Raw genomic sequence first — 20,004 nt, forward strand, 5'->3', positions numbered from 1 at the left:
TCAGTATTCCGCCATTAATAGCAGGCACCAGCAGTAGCACTGAATTGGCTCTGTCAGTGGCCGTGGAGGCTTGTCCATTAGGGCAAACAGGGAACTGATCCGCCAACCTCAATTGCCCCCACCTACCTGCTTTCTTACAGCCAGTCCAGGGGGTGGCACTGGCTCTCAGCTTCCTCCTATTTAGTCCTAGGGTTGCCTTTGTATAACTCATCAGAGATCCAAACTAGTATTAGTTGGCATGGTCTGTCGTAGGCTCTGCCTCTCTGTTCCATTGGTTCTGGCTCCACCTACCCTTAACCTCCCTGATTTCTGCCCTGGCATTCCCAATGGGCACTAGCCACCACTGGGCAATGTGCCCACACTGCCCCAACCTTGCTGCTGCCGCTTGCCATCCCAGTAAGCAGTGGTGCCAGCTCCATGGCTCTTCCCCATCAACCATTCCTACTTGTGTATAGCTATGACTTGGGAACTGTTAGCGGTTTTCATTCCTGTAGTCCTGTTTTGGACCTGTCCTTTTTCTGTGTCAGTCCCGTTCTGCACCATTACATACTATGGAACTAATACATTACATTGCTTTCTGGCCAAACTATTTTACTTCTGGAGTTTGCAGGGAGGTAACATGCCTTTCACCACACTATGCATGATTTTATGCATCTCTCATGTTCCTCCTTAACTACCTTTCTGAGCTAAAAAGTCCCAAACGTTGTGGCCTTTTCTCATGGGGGAATTCTTACAGCAGTGAAGGTCCTTCCTAATGCAACTATTCTTTCTTAGTAAAGATTGCATGGCTATTCTGTCACTTCTTGTTTCTTACAATGGTGTCTTAAGAGTTTAGGATGTTAGCTTTGCATCATAACATCCTTTACATCCTAGAGAACCGAGAGACTTCCTTTTTTCATCTTACAGTGGTGCCTCGCAAGACGAAATTAATTCGTTCCGCAAGTTTTTTCTTCTTGCGAGTTTTTCTTCTTGCGAAGCATGGTTTCCCATAGGAATACATTGAAAATCAATCAATGCGTTCCTATGGAGACCGTCCGGGGACAGAGGGGAAGCGCCGCGCACCTTCCCCTCTGTCCCCGGACCTGTTTTAAAGCAAGGGGCAGCGGGGAGAAGATTGCTTCTCCCCGTTGCCTGCCCCGCAATCTCCGGGGACAGAGGGGAAGGCGTGCGCGCCTTCCCCTCTGTCCCCTCTTTTGAAGCAAGGGGCGGAGGGGAGAAGATCGCTTCTCCCCGTTGCCGCCCCTTGGTTCAAAAGGGGTCCGGGGAAATTGCGGGGAAAAGGGGTCCCCGGAAATTGCGGGGCTGGCAACGGGGAGAAGCGATCTTCTCCCCACCGCCCCTTGCTTCAAAAGAGGTCCAGGGACAGCGGGGAAGACGCGCTGCGCTTCCCAGCTATCCCCGGAGCTTGCGGGGCAAGCTTCGTTTTGCGAAGCAAGCCCATAGGGAAATGCGTCTTGCGAAGCGGCTAAGAAAACGAAAAACTCCTTCGTCTAGCGAGTTTTTCGTCTTCCGAGGCGTTCGTCTTGCAGGGTACCACTGTACCTTTTACCCAGCTATAAGACAGCTAGGAGATATTGATTTTGTGTGTGACCGCTGCCTCCCCTCCCCCCCCCCAATAACTGGACAGGAGGAATGCCTTGGTATTTCTGGGAAGCAAATTGGAATATGGAGAAACTGTTTAGTATTCCTTCAGAGGAATGAAATGAAACCATACTATATAGCTCATATATAGCTCATGCTATATTGACCCCCTGAGCAGCAGAGTTAAGGTGCATGATGAAATAAGTTTGCATTATCTCATTGAACTGCACTTTGTCAATAATTTAGTCAGGGAAAATAATGTTTTCGTGTACAGTGGTACCTCAGGTTTAGTACTTAATTCGTTCCGGACGTCCGTTCTTAACCTGAAACTGTTCTTAACCTGAAGCACCACTTTAGCTAATGGGGGCTCCCACTGCCGCCGCGCCGCCGGAGCACGATTTCTGTTCTCATCCTGAAGCAAAGTTCTTAACCCAAGGTACTATTTCTGGGTTAGCAGAGTCTGTAACCTGAAGTGTATGTAACCTGAAGCGTATGTAACCCGAGTTACCACTGTATGTTGTCATACAGTGCCAACATACTACTTGCAAAAATTTCAGAATGCTTTACTGGGTTGTTTCTAAATAATTTCTGGCCCAGTCAAGCCTTTGCAAGTTGTTGGCACGACATCTGGAGACACAAAGATTGTATGTTCAGGTGAGGTAATCTTCCCTTACAAAACTCCCAGAATTAACTTTCTGGGGAAATGTTTTCCAGATTAGAAACTTGTACTTCCAGGAATGTATCTTCTGGTGAAGGCACCCACAAAGTTCATGGAACTAAGAGAGTCTGCTCCAGCCCTCTTGCCTTCAGCATTGTTCCTATATTCTACTTTGAATATTCATATGCCAGTGTTCCACTAAAAGCAGGTTACACAGTGGTGCACACACATACATGTTTACCACAACTAAAAATTTAATACTAAAACTGTAGACATGTTTGTATAAGGCAGTAAAATATTTTGTGCATCAGCACAATAATCAACAAAATATCTAGTAAAACATAATCATCACCTGCTATTGTAATGGCCTACTAAACCCTTAACAATACAATAATAGACAAACACAGATCTGTGGCTAAAGAAGGGAAGAAAAGTGGAAACCTTGCACTAGATGGAAGAGACAGTAAAATAAGGGGAAAGAGTTAACCGTCTAACCTAAGAGTAGGAAAGACTAAAGAAATCAAATTGAATCAGCCAGGGAAGTAAATGGAAATGAGGAGATGATGATTGATTTTACACACACACACACACACACACACACACACACACACACACAAGTCAAATAGGCCAGGGAGAAGTTTAAAAGGAGAGAAATTCACACCTTAAATAGGGCTGTCATATTCTAGTTGTTCTGATTCAGATGGCCTGCCTTGCACATCACAAAAATTGTTTCCTGATTATGCGAATCTAGATTTCAGTTGGAAAAGTGTTAAGCAACCCCCTTTCTCTTTCACAGTAACTGCCTTTTCCACTTCAGGGTGTCCTTTCCAAGGCTTCTTTAGAGGAAGGAAATTGATCACTGGGCTTTTCTTACATATTGTTCCACATACTGAATAGTTTTAACCAAGGAGGTTTATCTGAAAGAAGACAGGGCCCTGCTGGTCACAAGCAATTTTAAGTCTTAAAGGCTTTGAAGGCCCAAACCAGCACTTTAAATTTGTTGATAAATTTGTTGATGTACTTAACCTGAGGTACCACTGTAAGAAGAAGAAGAAGAAGTTGTTGTTGTTGTTGTTTTATTATAGCAGCATCCTGCCCCATTCCTCTTACAGCATTTTATGCTGTTGTTTTTCTTGATCATCGTTTAAAGCAAATGAAAACCAAGTAGTCCTCTTTTTTTGGTTTCTCTCTCTCCCCTGCCCTTCCCTCAATGTCTTTCCCAATGATAGTTCAATATATACCAGAGCAAAGCTGTTGAAAAAGCTGGTGCTGCTGTTTTCAAGGCCAGAAGGGAGGGAGGGAGGTTTCATTTTGAAATGCTTTTGCTCAGCCTCCAGTTCTAGGAAAGAGGTACTAAAATCCTCAAACTGCTTTTCGTAACCTGTGCCAGTGACTCAGACTGGCAGGGTGTCTAGCATGTGGGATGTGCTCATAGTGAATGACTAGTAGGTAGTGCTCTTAAGCAGTTACGTGCATTGTGATATTCCCATAGGTCGAGTCTGTTACCACCACGCTGATGACTCATCTATCCAGTTGCTGTGGGATATACATGAAACTAGGTCAGATGCCTCTTCAGTGTTTTAGCATGCCATGTGGAAAAGGCTGCAGACAACATGGAAGAAACTGTGACCAATGTGCTACTGATTCCTCTAACCTCATAATTTTTCTAATCTTGGAACATTTTGCCCTACGCTAGCTCCTTGTTCTCCTAGGATTACCAGCATAGTTTTATTTGTTGTAGTAGTAGTATTTCTTGATAAATGCTGCATCTCTGACATTGATCCATTTGCACCCTAGTAGAAATACGATGCAGTCTGCTTTTTAAAAAAAAAAATGTGGGAGGGGAGCCTTTAATGGAGATAGTGAGAGTAACCAGTTTCTGAGATAATGATGCAGCAAGATTTAGCTTTTCCTAGAAGAAATTATAATTCAGAATTACTAATATGCCAGGGTGCATAGATGTAGTGGTTCAAATTCAAGATGGTGTGTGTGTACCAGCAACTGATATTCAGAGGCCCATTGGCTCTAAGAGCAAAGGTAGGACATAGTCATTGTGGCTGGTAGCTATTGATAGCCTTGTGCCCCATGAATTTCTTTTTTTAAAAAAATAATATTTATTAAGAGTTTAAAGATTACAAAAAGAAGAAAAAGAGTTAAACAAAGCAATACAATACAATACATGAAAAACGAAAAACACTACTTATCTTAACAGAACAAAAACAAAAACAATTAAAAACACATCCAATATTCCCATATCTTATCTTTCATTTACTCGTTTCAACAACCTCCTCACACCTCCCTTTTTTGTATTCTAGTTCAGTTAGCTATTTCAGCAAATCCTTTCCATCTTTCTCAGTTTTTGTCCTATAATTTATCTTAACACAATCTAACCTTATTTTTTCCCCTTTGGCCCATTAACAATCTATTTTTACTTAATTCTTTATAACATTTCTGCTAAAGCCATATAACTTCATTCCAGCATCCTTCTAACATTCGTTAATTTTACAGTGTTTCTGTAAATAGTCTTTAAATTTTTTCCAATCTTCTTCCACCGACTCTTCTCCCTGGTCTCGGATTCTGCCAGTCATTTCCGCCAGTTCCATGTAGTCCATCAACTTCATCTGCCATTCTTCCCGGGTGGGTAAATCTTGTGTCTTCCAATGCTTTGCGATAAGTATGCTTGCTGCTGTTGTAGCATACATAAAGAAAGTTCTATCCTTCTTTGGCACCAATTGGCCGACCATGCCCAGGAGAAAGGCCTCTGGTTTCTTCAGGAAGGTGTATTTAAATACCTTTTTCATTTCATTATAAATCATCTCCCAGAATGTCTTAATCCTTGGGCATGTCCACCAAAGGTGAAAGAATGTACCCTCCGTCTCATTACATTTCCAACATTTATTATCGGGCAAATGGTAAATTTTTGCGAGCTTGACTGGTGTCATATACCACCTGTAAGTCATTTTCAATTACATGCCGTAAACTTCATACCTGTGGTCCATAACTGTTCCCAGTCAGCCATCATAATGTTGTGTCCAACATCTTGTGCCCGTTTAATCATAGCAGATTTCACCGTTTCATCCTGAGTGTTCCATTTCAACAGCAAGTTATACATTCTTGACAAATTCTTAATTTGAATTTCAAAGCCATCACTGCCTCCTATGGGAGAGAGTTCCATAGTTTAACAATGTGCCATGCGAAGAAGTAGTTTCTTTGATACGTCCTGAATTCCTCCGACGTTCAGCTTCATTGGATGTCCACAAGTTCTAGAGTCCTGTCTGCATTTACCTAGTTGGAAGTCCCACTAAATTCAGCGCAATGTGAATCAAAATACCCTACACACTGAAAGGGTAATCCAGTTAAACCCACTCTCTTATATACCCATGAATTAATGGCATTCACTGGTCCATTGGTTAAGGATGAAACTAGGCCTGGTGATGGCAGGCCTGGCTCTATGTTGAGCACATATAAGCCAACCAAAGAGCCAACTGATGAGGAAAGCCTCTGGGAGGACCAACTATGGGAGGTTTAAGACATGGGTAGGGCTAGTGTGGAAGATCTAGCAGTCTTCTTTCCCCCTGTGCTCCTTTTTCTCCCACCCCTTTTTTACTGGGCACAGATCCAGGTTTGCATGGATTTGCCTCTGTTTATATGGAATTTTGATCCTTAAGGCGGTAAGCTAACAAGGAAAAGGGCGGAAGCAGGGCCCTTCCTTATGCAACTGTTATATAAACACCACCATGAATATAAGCTCCTGTATTGTATGCTCATGTTATACGTCTCAGCATTCCATCCTGGTGCTTGAAATTTTTCCTGAAGTGCTGAGGCCTTTGTATGTACAACACACATTGCTGCAAAGTACCAGAAAGCCAGCACGTTCAAGGGTGCGTTTGCTGACAAAGCTTTCTAAGTATGGGTACAAACTTCACCTGCAAATTCGTGGAAGTGCCCCTTTTATGACCGCTGCCGGCAGCACAATTCCCATCTCTTAGTTGAAAAAGAGAGAGCAAAACAAATGAAAGTAGAGAGTACTAGAGACCTGTGTTTCCTGAGTTTCTCTGTAATCTCCAGCCTTCTTGTGGGAGCTCTAAGAATATTCTGTGCGTGAGCATAGGCTGCTTGTGAAGGGGGAAAAAGGTGGAAACTCTCCTACACCAAAAATACTAATCCTTTTCTTTTCATCACTACAGCTTTGCATTTGTGAGAATGTAGCCCAGGATGAGTTTCTTGTTGCATACTGTCATCTGTCCACCTCTCCCCTTGCTTTGTAATCCATTATTCTCATTTTTAGATTAGGAAAATTAATTTAATTCTGGAATGCATATGAACATGGCCTCAGGCATTGAGGGCCTCTTAGAACGGCCTTCACCAACCTGGTGCCCTCCAGATGTTTTTGACAAGATGGGGCTGATGGGAGCTGTAGTCCTAGAGCATTCATAGAATTGAGCAACCTGCAGGCTAAGAGTCCTATGCTGAGCATCATCCCTCCCTTTTCCCCATGTCAGTGTGAATATCTCTAGTCACCCACTCCCCACGGGTAAATGTTTTGCAGCAAACCCTGAAGGACTCCTCTGCCCCAATTTCTACATTTCATTACCAGTTTTCAACATCCTAATAGTTCCCACAGCAACCAGCCATGCTGCAAACACGTGGGAGAAAACTGGAAGAGACAGATGGGATTCCTTCTAGGCTTCTGTAGCCTCAGATGTACTATTATGACCCACTTTCTGGTTGCTCAATTTCCAGAGGAGGAGGTATGCAAATACACGGGTGTAACAGGCAAACAGGCGTCTCTCCTGGGGAAAACTTTTTGGTCTAAAGCCACTCAGGTGAAGTAAGCAGCCCTTCTGAAAAGTCTCCATTCCACGCTAACACAGGCATTAATGAACACAACAAAAATACTAACAATAACTCAACATTATTCAAGCCCTATCATTTTTTTGCCTTTGTACTTCGGAGCATTTGTGTTGTCCTTACAGGCTTTGTTTCTGCATGGTGCAGGGGTTTTGTACAGGTTTTCACTGCATACAAAACTATTGTGCTAATGTTATTAAGGGTTCCTAGGCATCCTTTTTTAAGAAATAAACGAGGACCCTTTTTACAGCACTTAGCTTTATAATATATAATATATTGTGTTCAGCACATGCCTCAACACACCAGCTAATTCTACAGTATCATACAGAAAGCTCTGCATTCAGACAGTAAACTGAGAAATTAGGGTCAGACTTCTGTGGACTCATCACAGAACCTGCTTCTTACCTGGTAGGAACTGGTCTCCCTTATTGTGGATGAAGAATGCAGGAAGCGATCGACCTCAGCAAACTGCAAGCATCCCCAGCTGTCTCCAGAGAACAGTGGGCTTGTGATCCTGGAGGTTGGCTGTGGCTCAGGGGCGATTGCTCTGAGTCTCCTGAAGAAGCTGCCTCATGTGAGTGAAATTTTCATTTATGACAATAATGTTGAGAGACCTGCCTCTGCCCTGCTTCACTAGGAAAGAAGGGATGGAAAGACGAGCCACTGCTTCCAAAAGTTTGCCACCTGAGGTCTAAAAGTCAAGAACAAACATCATATTCATTTATTTATTTTTTGCACCAGTAGCCTCGTACCTGGCATGGCTCAGGAATTCCCAGGGTGGTTTAACAATCATTCCCTCTTCGCAGGCAACTCTTGGAATTGTAGCTCTGTGAGGGGAACAGGGGATCTCCTACCAGCTCTCAGCATGCCCAATAAACTACACTTCCCAGGATTCTTTGGGAGAAGCCATATAAAAGTAGTATGAAACTGCTTTGAATGTATAGTGCAGAAGGGGGCTTAGAAAGAGCTCGGTTCCAAAGCATTACACTGGCCTTGCTCATCTCAGTTGCTCCAAATGGCTTTTTTTTTACCAGCTGTGCCCAAGAAATTATTTCATGTTTGCTTCTGTTGTGCTTGTTCCCTTTCTTTCTTAGAGCAGAGTCATTGCCACAGATAAATCACAAGCTGCTGTGAATCTCGCCAGGGAAAATGCAGCAAGGTAAGAGCACGCTCCCTATATATACTAATAGCCAACATTTTCTATTTCTTTACCAATGTGTCTGACATTTGGTCAGTTTACTGGTGCTCTGTTCCTAATTTCAGGCAGTTTAAACAAAGCATCTGGGTTGTATAAACAAACATTTTTAATGGTCAGGATTTAAAATCGTGGGATGCAGCGTAAACAACTCTGCCGTAACTCTCCAAGTGCTATTGCACTTGTATATTAGAAAGCATTACTAAAACAACTATCATACAACCAACCTATAATTGCTGGAGAAACTCGATCAGATTTTTTTAAAAAATAAGACAAGATTAAGATCTTGGCTGTGAGAACCTGCTCCCTGACTGACTCCAGCTACAAAAGCAGAGGCAGCTGAACAGACTCTTGGGTCGGGGTATAGCTTAGTGGATTTTGTTGCTGTTGGTGTTGCCCCAATTGTTTACAGTGTTTTAAATTGTTTTTAACTGCTTTTTGACTTTTAAATTTGTGGTTTCGTTGCTTTTAAAATAAGGGAGTAAGACATGTCTAGGAAGAGAAGAGCTGGGAATAACAGGGGCGACCCCAATCACAGTGATTCAGGGTAGGAGGGCAGGCCAGGTAAACGGCAAATGCCACAGGCAGTTAGTGGCTGTACCATGTGCCAGCCCCTCCTCCAACCTGGCAGGTTGTGGTTATCCTATCAGTCAGCCCTTGGCTCTGTGGCTCCTGTTGATGAATGTCCGGGGTGCTCTGAGTAAGACCCCTCTCATCCATGGTCTGATCATGGATGAGGAGGCTGATCTGGTCTGTATCACTGAGACCTGGGTGGGTGAGCAGGATGGAGTTCGTCCCACCCAGCTGTGCCCACCTGGGTACTCAAGCATCAGGGCAGACTTGAGGGACAGGGAGGGCAAGTTGCTGTCATCTATAGAAATCCCCCCTCTCTCTGTCTCTCTCTCCAGGCTCTCTGTCCAGTTTGGGGGGGACTAGAATTGAGTTCCTGGCATTGGGCAGTCAGGACAGATTAGAAATTTTGCTAGTTTACCACCCTTGCCCAGGAGTTTCCTTGCCTGAGCTGACAGAACTGGTCTTGGAAGCGGTGTTGGGGACTCCCAAGACCGCTGGTTTTGGAAGACTTCAACATTCGTGCCAAGGCAACTGGCTCAGGACATCATTGCTGCCATGATTATCATGGAGCTGTCCCGACATGTCATTAGACCAACACATAAGGCAAGCCACACTCTGGACCTTATTCTCTCAACTGAGCAGAAAAAGGGTGATCTGAAAGTGAATGATATTGACATCAGCCCCTTGTCACGGTCAGATTACTTTCTGTTGAAATTTAGGCTTTCAGCACCTTTCCCCCTCCGCAGAGGGGAAAATTAGCGCATGAAAAAGGGCCTCAGATGATGGACGCAGAATCTGTCATGGTTTATACAGGGAGAGGCGTCCTTAAGGTCCTTCTTTGTGTGTCTTCTCCATGAGAGGTCCAGGCCTTTTCTGCAGTGGCTCCCCTTCTGTTGAATGCTCTCCCCAGGGAGGCTCACCTGGTACCTTCATTACATATCTTTAGGCACCAGGCAAAAACATTTCTCTATAACCAGGCCTTTGGCTGATTAACATTCTAGAAATCTGATTGTGGGAGGTGGGTTATTGGTTTGTTTTTGTTTTATTATGTATTTTGTGTTCTCATTTTGTATTTTTATGTTGTGAACCACCATGTGATCTTCAGATGAAGAGCAGTATACAAATTCTTATTCTTATTCTTATTAATACATTGTTTAATTTTACCCAGGTTTTTAAATATAAACAAGCTTTACAGTATAAGACATGGGCTCGCTCTATCATCATGATCAAGTTACATTAATTACTGCAGAGTGAAGAGTGAAGAAAGGAACAATAAACATATGCCTTCCTTTCATTTCATAAGCGTTACCCTTTCTTAATTATGGCTTTGTTCTCTTCTGACAGCTAGAGACTTTACTTTATTCCCCTTCCTGTAGCACCCAGACCCATTTGGGATGTTTACACAGTAATTCAGAGATGGTGTTGTAATATCAGTAGATAACAATGGGTGCAACACAGTAGAGCTATCTCACAGGAGGAGTATTTTGATACCTGTGAATTTCTGATTAACAAGCATGACTACTTTTCCGCTGTGCTGGTGGGGGTGGGGGGAGAGGAATCCATTCAGAATGGCAGCAGAGTTGGGGGAAAGTTGAACCAACTAACAGGAGACAGTTGCATTAGTTTAGTTTAAGATCATGAAAAGTGCAGCTTGAAGGTGGAATCTCCGATATTCTGAGTTAGACTGCTGGGCCTCTTTTAGGCCACCGCATTCTGCTCCAATTATTGCTGAGCTAGTCACAAGCATTTTTGCCCTCTAAAAAGGTCCCCTTCCCACTTCGGCTATTATTTACAAGTCTTCACAAAAGAAAATTCAAGGGATCAGATCAGGGGTGAGTGGTTGGAGAAGAGCACAGCCCCTCTGCTTCAGTAATGGAGACAGCTTTCTCTCTCATCCTTGAGATTGAATATGCCCAGCTAGGCATGTCACAGCTATTGGTGCAAGTTGTAAGTCTTGGGGGCCTGTCAGCTCCTCACCACCATCTATTCACTTGCCCTCTATCTCTGACCCAGTCTGCACAATTTCCTAGAGCAGTGCTAGGGAGCCAGTGGCATTCCAGATGTTTTTGGGCTCTCATCTGCCCCAGACGGGGCAAGTAGAGGGTTCTGCTCCATCGCTTCCCTACTTGCATGCTTGAAGAGGACAATTAGACAGGTGACCGGGCAGGTAGGAACAGAACCGCTGTAGTCCAGTGCCTCCAAACTGCATCCCAGACAGTTGATCTAGGAAGAGACCATATTCAATGATATCAAAAGCTGCTGAGTGATCAAGTAAGAGTAACAGGGTTGCACTTCCCGATACAGGTCATCCATCAGGGTGACTAAGACTGATTCAGTCCCGAAATCAGGCCTAAACCAAGACTGAAGTGGATCCAAATAATCAGTGTCATCCAGGAGCACTTGCAGTAATAGAGATGACTGCAGCCTGTTGATGAGTTAATTATCAGAAGGGACTCCCTTATCCTACTGTAGATTATCCCTCTATTTCTAGAAAAGATATGCCCTCTGCAAATAGTTTTGCTAATCAAGACTATTAGTAATATTTGGTGGAGTAAATGAGTCCCAAAGGACTACAGATTTGTTTGCATAGTCTTGGAATGGTGTTTTCAGATTCTGAGTCATTTTTGTTCATTGAACTGGTAAATCAGGCCAACCCAGAAATGAGTTGAAAAAGAGTCACCCATCCTGGTTCTCTGTTTACTCTGCTTTCCCTTTGGGGAGGAATGGTGATCTGCAGTATAAGTTGAGGCAGCTAAAGCACGTGTCCTTAGTTTGTACACACATTTTGTTGTCTCGGGATAATAACCCTGAGAAAATGAACACCACCACTGAATCTTGTGGGTCTAAATTAGCCCACAGAGTAGATATGAGCTGCCTGTAGCAGAGCAAAGCCACCTGTTTCCCACATGTGGCTTTTTTCTTACAGGCTGCTGGTGAAAGAGGCACCAGCCACAGGATTTTCAGACTTCTAGATGTTATGTCAGGTGAACTATCTCCCAATCTGCTAGTGCTGGAGAATCTGATAAGGAGATGCGAGTAGGAGGCAAACATGGAGCTTTGCAAATTCACCTTTTCATTTTTACATTTTAATCTTGAGAGGCTGTCAAGGCCTATCCCCCTGCAGCGGTTTTCCACAAGGCCACCGTATTAAGCCACGTTATCTTCCCATCTAAGCCAGTTGTGGGCTTGCTACACCTTTTAAGCGGCATGTTATAATGTTAGTGCTCCCCTGTGGGCAAATCTTGGGTAAGACCCATTCTCTGCTAATGAGTCCCACGCCCATATCTCCCAAAGGCATGTGATTGCAGACTGGTGGGTTTTCTTTTCTTTTTAGGGGCCCCTTTATTCCTAGTCAGGATTTGCCATGTGCTTATGATCCCTGTGCTGAGAAACTTGGCCAGAGCCATGGGACTTGGCATCCCTTTCTTTCAGTTCCAAAATTCCACCACCAACTGTTGTTGCTTACCCACATAAGGACTTGTCAAGCAACTGTTCTCTCAGCTTCCACTTACGTAATAACTATTCTGCAGAATGTCATACAGCTGCAAAATTTCGTTTTGTTTAATCACATTTCTGTTTTGCCCATCTTCAATAGCAAACATTTCTGTGGCTAAATTTCCCTGGCAGGGGTCCTAATTTGGTCTGTGAGGCCATTTACTCAACCCATGGTCACCTTCTCCACAACCGCTGCTATGCCCCACTATAAACAATATATACAAAATATACAAACCCCACTATAGCAATGTTGCAGACACACGGTGGTGTTGAACATATCACAGCAGCAGCCAGGGTGTGGCGATTTCTGCTTTCTAACATCATAATATACTGCCAGCCAAACTTGGTGATTTAGCGGTATATTATGATGTTGGAAAGGAGATGGGGAGGAAGAAGGTACCGTATTTTTCGCCCTATAGGACGCACCGGCCCATAGGACGCACCTAGATTTTTTTGGGGGGGGGAAATAAAAGGGAAAAAATTATCCCCCCCCCAGGCACGGGGCTGGGGAGGGGGAAGTCTGAGCTTCCCCAACCCCAGCCCCCAGAACAGGCAGCTCTCCGCAAGCCGTTGGAGGCCAGCGCGAAGTCGCTCCGGGTTCCCACAGCTTGCGGAGAGCTGCACGAAGCCTGCTCTGGGAGCATACGGGGCTGGGGGCGGGGAAAGCCCGAGCTTCCCCCTCCCCCAGAACGGGTCCCAGAGTGATCCCGAAGCTGCGCACAGCTTTGCGATCGCTCTGGGAGCTTGCGGGGCTGGGGGCAGGGGAAGCCCAAGCTTCCCCCGCCCCCAGAACGGGTCCCAGAGCGATCCCGAAGCTGCGCGCAGCTTCGCGGTCGCTCTGGGAGCTTGCGGGGCTGGGGGCGGGGGAAGCCCGCCACCAGCCTCCAAACTACGTCGGGAGACAGCGGGATGGCGCGCTGCGCCTCCCCGCTGTTCCCCGAGCTTGCGGGGCTGGCGGCAGGGAGAAGCGGGCTTCTCCCCGCCGCCAGCCTCCAAACCAGGTCGGGGGACAGCGGAATGGCGGTGTTCCACCTCCCCGCTGTCCCCCGAGCTTGTGGGGCTCGCTCTCCAGGCTTCAGCGAAAGCCAGCATTCGCCCCATAGGACGCACACACATTCCCCCTTCATTTTTGGAGGGGAAAAAGTGCGTCATACAGGGTGAAAAATATGGTAATTGCCAGCCACGGAGACTGATAGTCTTTAGTTTTCTAATGACTTCCTACAGAGGAGGACTGCAGTGAGGAGTGCAAAATTCCTTGCTTAATCAAAGTTTTGCATAATTGATGGTTACACTAATAACATCTCTCTCTTTTTCTTTTGAGCTTGTGCCAAACAGAACCATAATAATTACTTCACAGTTTTCAGACTGAAAAACTGTGCTGTTGATTGTTGCAATGGTTTTCTTCATTAGATTGGATGTGATGGGTTTTAATGCTATTTTCAATTGTTACATTAAAAGATGATCTGTATCTCATGTATGATCTCTTCTCTAAAAGGTTACATCTGCAGGACAGGGTAAAGATCCTTCACCATGATGTGTCTTCAAGTAAGTTTCATATATGCAGTTGCTCATGTTAATTGGTACCAGGGGAAGGTCAAAGACAAGAGCCATTGTGTATTAAAATGCAGGAGTGCTAATTCTCACATGTCAGAAGTGACCTGCAGAACACAGTTGCCCTTCGCCATTTCTGTACATTCAACACTGTATCAGTATGTGGTACCCAAAATGCATCAATAATTTGCCCAGTTACCTCCGTCATATTTTGTATTCTGCTTATCATTCCTTTTAGTGCTCTCTGTTTTCAGTTATTTTATTGATTTATTGCTTTTTTTTAATGTGTCATGAGCTTTTGTAAAAAAATAATAATAGCCCTGTACTGTATATTATTATTTTCAGTTGAAGAATGAGTTAAATGTGTTGAGCTGAGGCCTTATATAGCAGCACAGTACTTGCAAAGCAGTGGCTTGCTGATTTTTGTAAACAATTTGAATGCTGAGGTAAGCAAACCTGGCTGCACTTCAGTAACCTTTTTCCTCCCCTGAAGAAAAAGTCCCTTTTTCAAATATGTCACTTTAAATGTCTTCACAAAATTCTGAAGCGGCCATTTTGCCAGATTTTTAAAACTTAACAGGTACGAGTCCCTGTCAGGGAAAAAGGCAGGATGTGAATAGACATAAAAATAACCAGAATTTGGCTTTTGAGAACTATAGGGCATTGGCATTCATGATGCTGGGAAACACTTTGTGTTATAAGGCTGCCATTATATAACCATTGGCATGTTTCAGCACCCAATATAGTGCTATGAAACCTGTGCTGCTATAGCTCCCATAAAGTATTCTTTATTCCAAAATTGCCACAGCTTCATATGTTGTTCTTTATAATCTGGCCAGGTACAGCAGCAGCCCATGCGGGGAGCAGAGAGGCAGCAGTGCCCTCCCAGTGGACAGGAATAGAGGGGCAAGGCAGTGAGGCCAGGGAGTTCCAAGTTGGTGGTAGAGGCCTCTGCAGGGCTTCCACCAACCTGTAGCTTCCCCCAAACTTGCCACCATCTTGCCCAGTCCTGACAAGCAGGACACACTTATTGGGAGAGCGCTACTGCTGCTTTTCACACCACTGTTTTAACAGTATACAGTTCCCTTAAGCATTGTTTTGCAGTTTATAAGTTTGGAAGGGTTTTCTAATTTATTTTTTTATTGGGCGGGGGGACCGTGGTGTCATTTAGATGATCAGTGTAGGCCTTATAAGCTGAGAGCCAGTGTGGTGTAGTGGTTAAGAGCGGTAGTCTCGTAATCTGGGGAACCGGGTTCGCGTCTCCGCTCCTCCACATGCAGCTGCTGGGTGACCTTGGGCTAGTCACACTTCTCTGAAGTCTCTCAGCCCCACTCACCTCACAGAGTGTTTGTTGTGGGGGAGGAAGGGAAAGGAGAATGTTAGCCGCTTTGAGACTCCTGAAGGGGAGTGAAAGGCGGGATATCAAATCCAAACTCTTCTTCTTCTTCTTCTGTTTAGTCTCTGGACCAAGTACTTCTCCTTCATCTTCTCTTTGTCAGAGGAGGGGAGGAGTGAGGAAGGAGTGCTTGACACCCTTGATTTATGAACCATGGTTTATGAAGGCTGGATTATGCATGTGATCCAGACCAACCTGCTAGTTATTCTGGCAGGTCGGGAGGGATAAACAAACACAATTTCGCAAGTTACCTTTGAGCCTGTTATTATACCTAAAGTTTGTTTTGCTTTGCTTTTGTTTTTTGGTAAAGCTTTTTATGATTTTTATTTCGTTCTATAATGTACAATTATAAGAGCAAGCAAAAATTAAATGGTGAAAAACAAAATTATAAAATAGGCACATAGAATGAGTAGTTGCACAGGATTTAAAAACAACAGAGCCCAAGTTAGGACTGTCAACTCTAGTTCCAGATTTGCCAGGCTTGTCTTGAAAATGATGGTGCTGCTATATATGTCATAAAGGAATGCCAAACCATATAAAAAGTGTCTGGGAGTTCTAGTCCTTGCTGAAATCTCAAATTATATGTGATTTTCTCCATTATAGCTATTTTCCAGAGTGAGCAGTACCAAGCGTCCAGTGCAAGTTTTTGGGCTGTTTTCCACTGAGTTGCAATTTGTGTTGCTAAGATTGTATATAATATCAGTTCTTTTGACAATATGTATACATTGGTTGCATCAAAAATATTCAGTAGCATTAATTTTGGTGATATTTATCATTTCTGTCAACCTAACATTTGTTTTTATTCTTCAATGTAGGTTCTTGGGAATGCCTACTGCCCTGGGGTTTGATAGATACTATAATCAGTAATCCACCATACATTTTCCATGAAGACATGACTCAGTTGGCGGCAGAAATCCTCAGGTAGCCAGAAACCTCTTCCCTCTTTGTTCCTCACTACATTTCCCCCCCCCCCCCGCCGTCTCTTTTGCTCTTTGGTGAGGACTGCTAGCATTCTAAAGGCCAGTCTAGGTATGATGTGGGGAGATCTTTGAGTTCAAAGGGGCTCTCGCCATATTTTGAAGAGATAGTAGCAGCTGCTGGACCCCTTCCCCATCTCCCTGACATGGTTCTGAGGTGTCATGACCTTTTCCATTTCCCTTGAAAGAATGGGCCATAGCTGAGTGATAGAACATGTAATTTGCATGCAGGAGGTTCCAGAATCAATCCCTGACAACTCCAGGTAGGGCCAGAAAAAATATTGCCTGAATGAAACCTTGGAGAGCTGCCACTGCCTGTCAGTAGCAAACATATATTTCAGGCGGCCTTGTTTGTTTTGCTGCTGTGTGTAAAGCTAGGTAATGCTTTGATTTTTAGACCTTGTCTTTGGTTTCTAGATATGAGGATCTTGGTGCACTGGATGGAGGAAAGGATGGGATGAGTGTAATAAAACAGATTCTGAAATTGGCTTCATACGTCCTCAAGGATGGCAGGTAAGTTCTGGCTAATGCTGGCTGCTTCTTTTCCGACAATAAGGGAGCTTTGTTGCAGGGAACCGGGAAAAAGACTTCCTGAGGGACACCATCTGCCACCACTGCTAAAATAATTTGGAGGAAGAGAATGACAGGAGTGTGGAAATGAGAGCAGTTTCTGTCATTCCCAGTTCTCTTCCTTTTCTGTCTCAGGTTCAGAGATTGGGGATTGAGAAAAAACTCCACAACTGAGGTGAGAAATCCTCCCTTGTTACCTATTCCCTTTGCTTAAAAATCAATATAGCCACCATTAGTATGTCTGAAAGTCACCAAGTTAGAGAGCAATTTAAAAAAAAACAACAACATTTATGGCATGGCACAAGTACAACATCCACTGCCCTGTTGCACACAGTGACCAGAGCAGAAGAGAGGGGAGGCAAACAGACTGCTATGTCAGCCTGGAGCGGGAGCAGCAGTCAGGTCCAGATCAGGCCTGGTGTCATCCCATGACAGCAGCTAGGCTGGCTCATCCCTGCACCTAGAAAGTGCCATTTAGGGGGTTTCTTCTGTTGCCACCAGTGCAGATCTTGTCAGGAGGGCTTTGGCATGCTCACATGTTTGGCGGGTGGGAGGGGGAGCTAGGCCCAGCATTCACTCCACAGACAGTGGGTGGTAGAGGCCAGCAGGGGTGAAACAGGGGCACCCCCACTCAATGCAAGCCCTAGCCCAGCACCTGTAAAGTACACCTCCAAATTTGCATTTTGGTGTGGAAACACCACGGGACTCCCTTTTACTAATAGAAGGAGGAATTAAACCCCCATGTGGGGGTCTACAGCCCCCTGCCTAACCATTCAACCATCCTACCTGTGTCATTAATTCGTTGGTTATTTTCAACAAACCATAAAGATATCGGCACCTTATATCTATTATTTGGCGCCTGAGCTGGTATGGAGAGAAAGAGAGAGAGAGAGAGAGAGAGAGAGATGGAGTTACAAAAATATAATTGAAAAAATAGTTGAAGGAATCACTGGAGCTGAGGAAGTTATATTAGGTGGCACTTGGGAAGTGATCCTAAGATATTATATTGCGATGATTTGGGGAAGTTCATTTGGGAACTTAAAGGCCAGCAGCCAGCTGCATCTCAAAATACCCTGCTGTGGCTGAGATGTTCCAGTTTGTGGCTCTGTAGTTTTAAGAACACACCCATCCACCAGAAAACGTAGCTTTGCTGGCAAAGATCTCCATTAAGATAGATTGGGAGGAGAGAAACCACAGTACGTGTAATAAACAAGTGTGAGAAAGATCTCTTTAATGTTTGCTTCATTAGCCAGATTATTACAAGTCCAGTTTGAACTCAATCCTAGGAAACAACCCACAGCTTCCTTTCGCAACTACGATGTTTCAGTGGATTTCAAAACACTTGAAGAAAACCCCACAAATCACAAATAATTGAAAATGTCAGATAATATTTCTGGGTAGTGGTTGTGGAAAACTTGGACACCTCTCTGGAGGCTGAGAGTTCTCTCAGTGCCTCCAGTTACTTTTAGTGTACCAGATCAGGGAGAATTGGGGTATGGCAGTCAGCTCTGTGCTCTTTCAGTGGAGCACAGCTACTACAGTGGTACCTTGGGTTACAGATGCTTCAGGTTGCAGACGCTTCAGGCAACAGACTCCGCTAACCCAGAAATAGTACCTCGGGTTAAGAACTTTGCTTCAGGATGAGAACAGAAATCGTGCGGCAGCAGCAGGAGGCCCCATTAGCTAAAGTGGTACCTCAGGTTAAGAACAGTTTCAGGTTAAGAACAGACCTCCAGAAACGAGTTAAGTTCTTAACCTGAGGTACTACTGTACAAAGGATGGTTAGTGGAACAGCCACCAGTGGAAGCGAATTGAACGATACATGTAGAGATCTGATCTGCGGTAAACAGCAGCAATGCCAGGGCTGTCCCTACCATTATGTAAGTGTGACGCACTTGGCTCAGACAAATGCTGGGAGGTGGGCAGCAGTGGCAGCTCCCCTGGCTGTTTTCCTACTGGGAGACGGAAACTGTGTGTGCCCCCTTAACTAGCCTAAAGCCCTTAGTGGCAGGGTCCAATCTTCCTTTACTTAACTCCTGGCACCTTACAGGTCAAAAGTGTCGTCAGGCAGTGCCACGTGGACCAGCAGTGGTGGGTGAGGAAGCATTTCTCAGCCAGGCAGCCCTTTGCTTTCGCAGCACTATAGGAAGTAATACCCCAGAGGCCTCTGCATCACTTCCCTGTGCTATCTTGCCCTTTAGTGCTGGAAAGTGGAGGGGTAGCTTAGAAATCTCATGCAGCTCCCAGGTGCACAGCACCTAGGCTGTGCTTCTCAGTGCAGGGTTCCTGAGAGTCATGTCCCTTCTGAGCTGGGCCATGCCTTGGCCTTCCAGTCCCAGCACTAGATGAAGAATGGTGCCGAGAGAGGAAAACTCAGTACAAAAGCAAAAAAGGGTGAAATAATCCTTGACCACATAGCACTGAAACAAGAAGTTGGGAACTATTTAAATACCAATTTTACACAATAGGAACATACATAGAAAGCTGCCTTATGCTGAGTCAGACAGCTGATCCGTCTAGCTCAGTGTTTTCTACACTGACTGGCAAAAGTTATCTGGGGTTTCAGCTGAAATTGTCAATTCTGGGGATTGAAGCTGGGGTCATCTGAATTCAAAGCAGTTGCTCTGAGCTACCGTCCTTCTCATCACTATTACAGTAACTAGGTCTCATTGGATTGTCATGTAACACTTTATTGTTGTGTTAGGAAGGGTTTTCATTTTATTTTATGCATTTTAAATTAATTTAATTTTTGCATGCTGTGTCCAATATGTGTTTGCTGTTCCTGATGAATATACTGTACTTTGGGGAAACTGGGTACTACATTGTCCTGATCAAAGTCAACTTTGTTCTGGCACCTCCTTCCCTGCTGTCCCTGTCCGAGCTTAAGGGAAAGGCTGCTTTATTAGCTCAGAGTACTCTAACCGAAGGGATGTGGGTGGCGCTGTGGGTTAACTTGCCTATCAGAAGGTCAGCGGTTCAAATCCCCGCGACAGGGTGAGCTCCCATTGCTTGGTCCCTGCTCCTGCCAACCTAGCAATTCAAAAGCACGTCAAAATGAAAGTAGATAAATAGGTACCGCTCCGGCAGGAAGGTAAATGGCATTTCTGTGCGCTGCTCTGGTTTGCCAGAAGCAGCTTAGTCATGCTGGCCACATGAC

General features: G+C 44.6%; 1 protein-coding gene across 2 annotated transcripts in view; it reads left to right on the top strand.

Annotated features, from left to right (window-relative positions):
• HEMK1 (HemK methyltransferase family member 1) overlaps positions 1-20,004 on the top strand; it is a 55,155-nt gene that overhangs the window by 22,181 nt on the left and 12,970 nt on the right. For both annotated transcript variants that reach the window (XR_008328987.1, XM_053377452.1), the window contains exons 5-9: positions 7,503-7,664; positions 8,185-8,249; positions 13,849-13,898; positions 16,116-16,221; positions 16,695-16,790. Coding sequence is in view for 1 of the 2 variants with exons in the window: in XM_053377452.1 (XP_053233427.1) it covers positions 7,503-7,664; positions 8,185-8,249; positions 13,849-13,898; positions 16,116-16,221; positions 16,695-16,790 (479 nt within the window). In the remaining variant the exon portion in view is untranslated. The remainder of the gene's footprint in view (positions 1-7,502; positions 7,665-8,184; positions 8,250-13,848; positions 13,899-16,115; positions 16,222-16,694; positions 16,791-20,004) is intronic.

The sequence above is a fragment of the Podarcis raffonei genome, chromosome 2, assembly GCF_027172205.1.
Source record: "Podarcis raffonei isolate rPodRaf1 chromosome 2, rPodRaf1.pri, whole genome shotgun sequence".
NCBI lineage: Eukaryota > Metazoa > Chordata > Lepidosauria > Squamata > Lacertidae > Podarcis > Podarcis raffonei.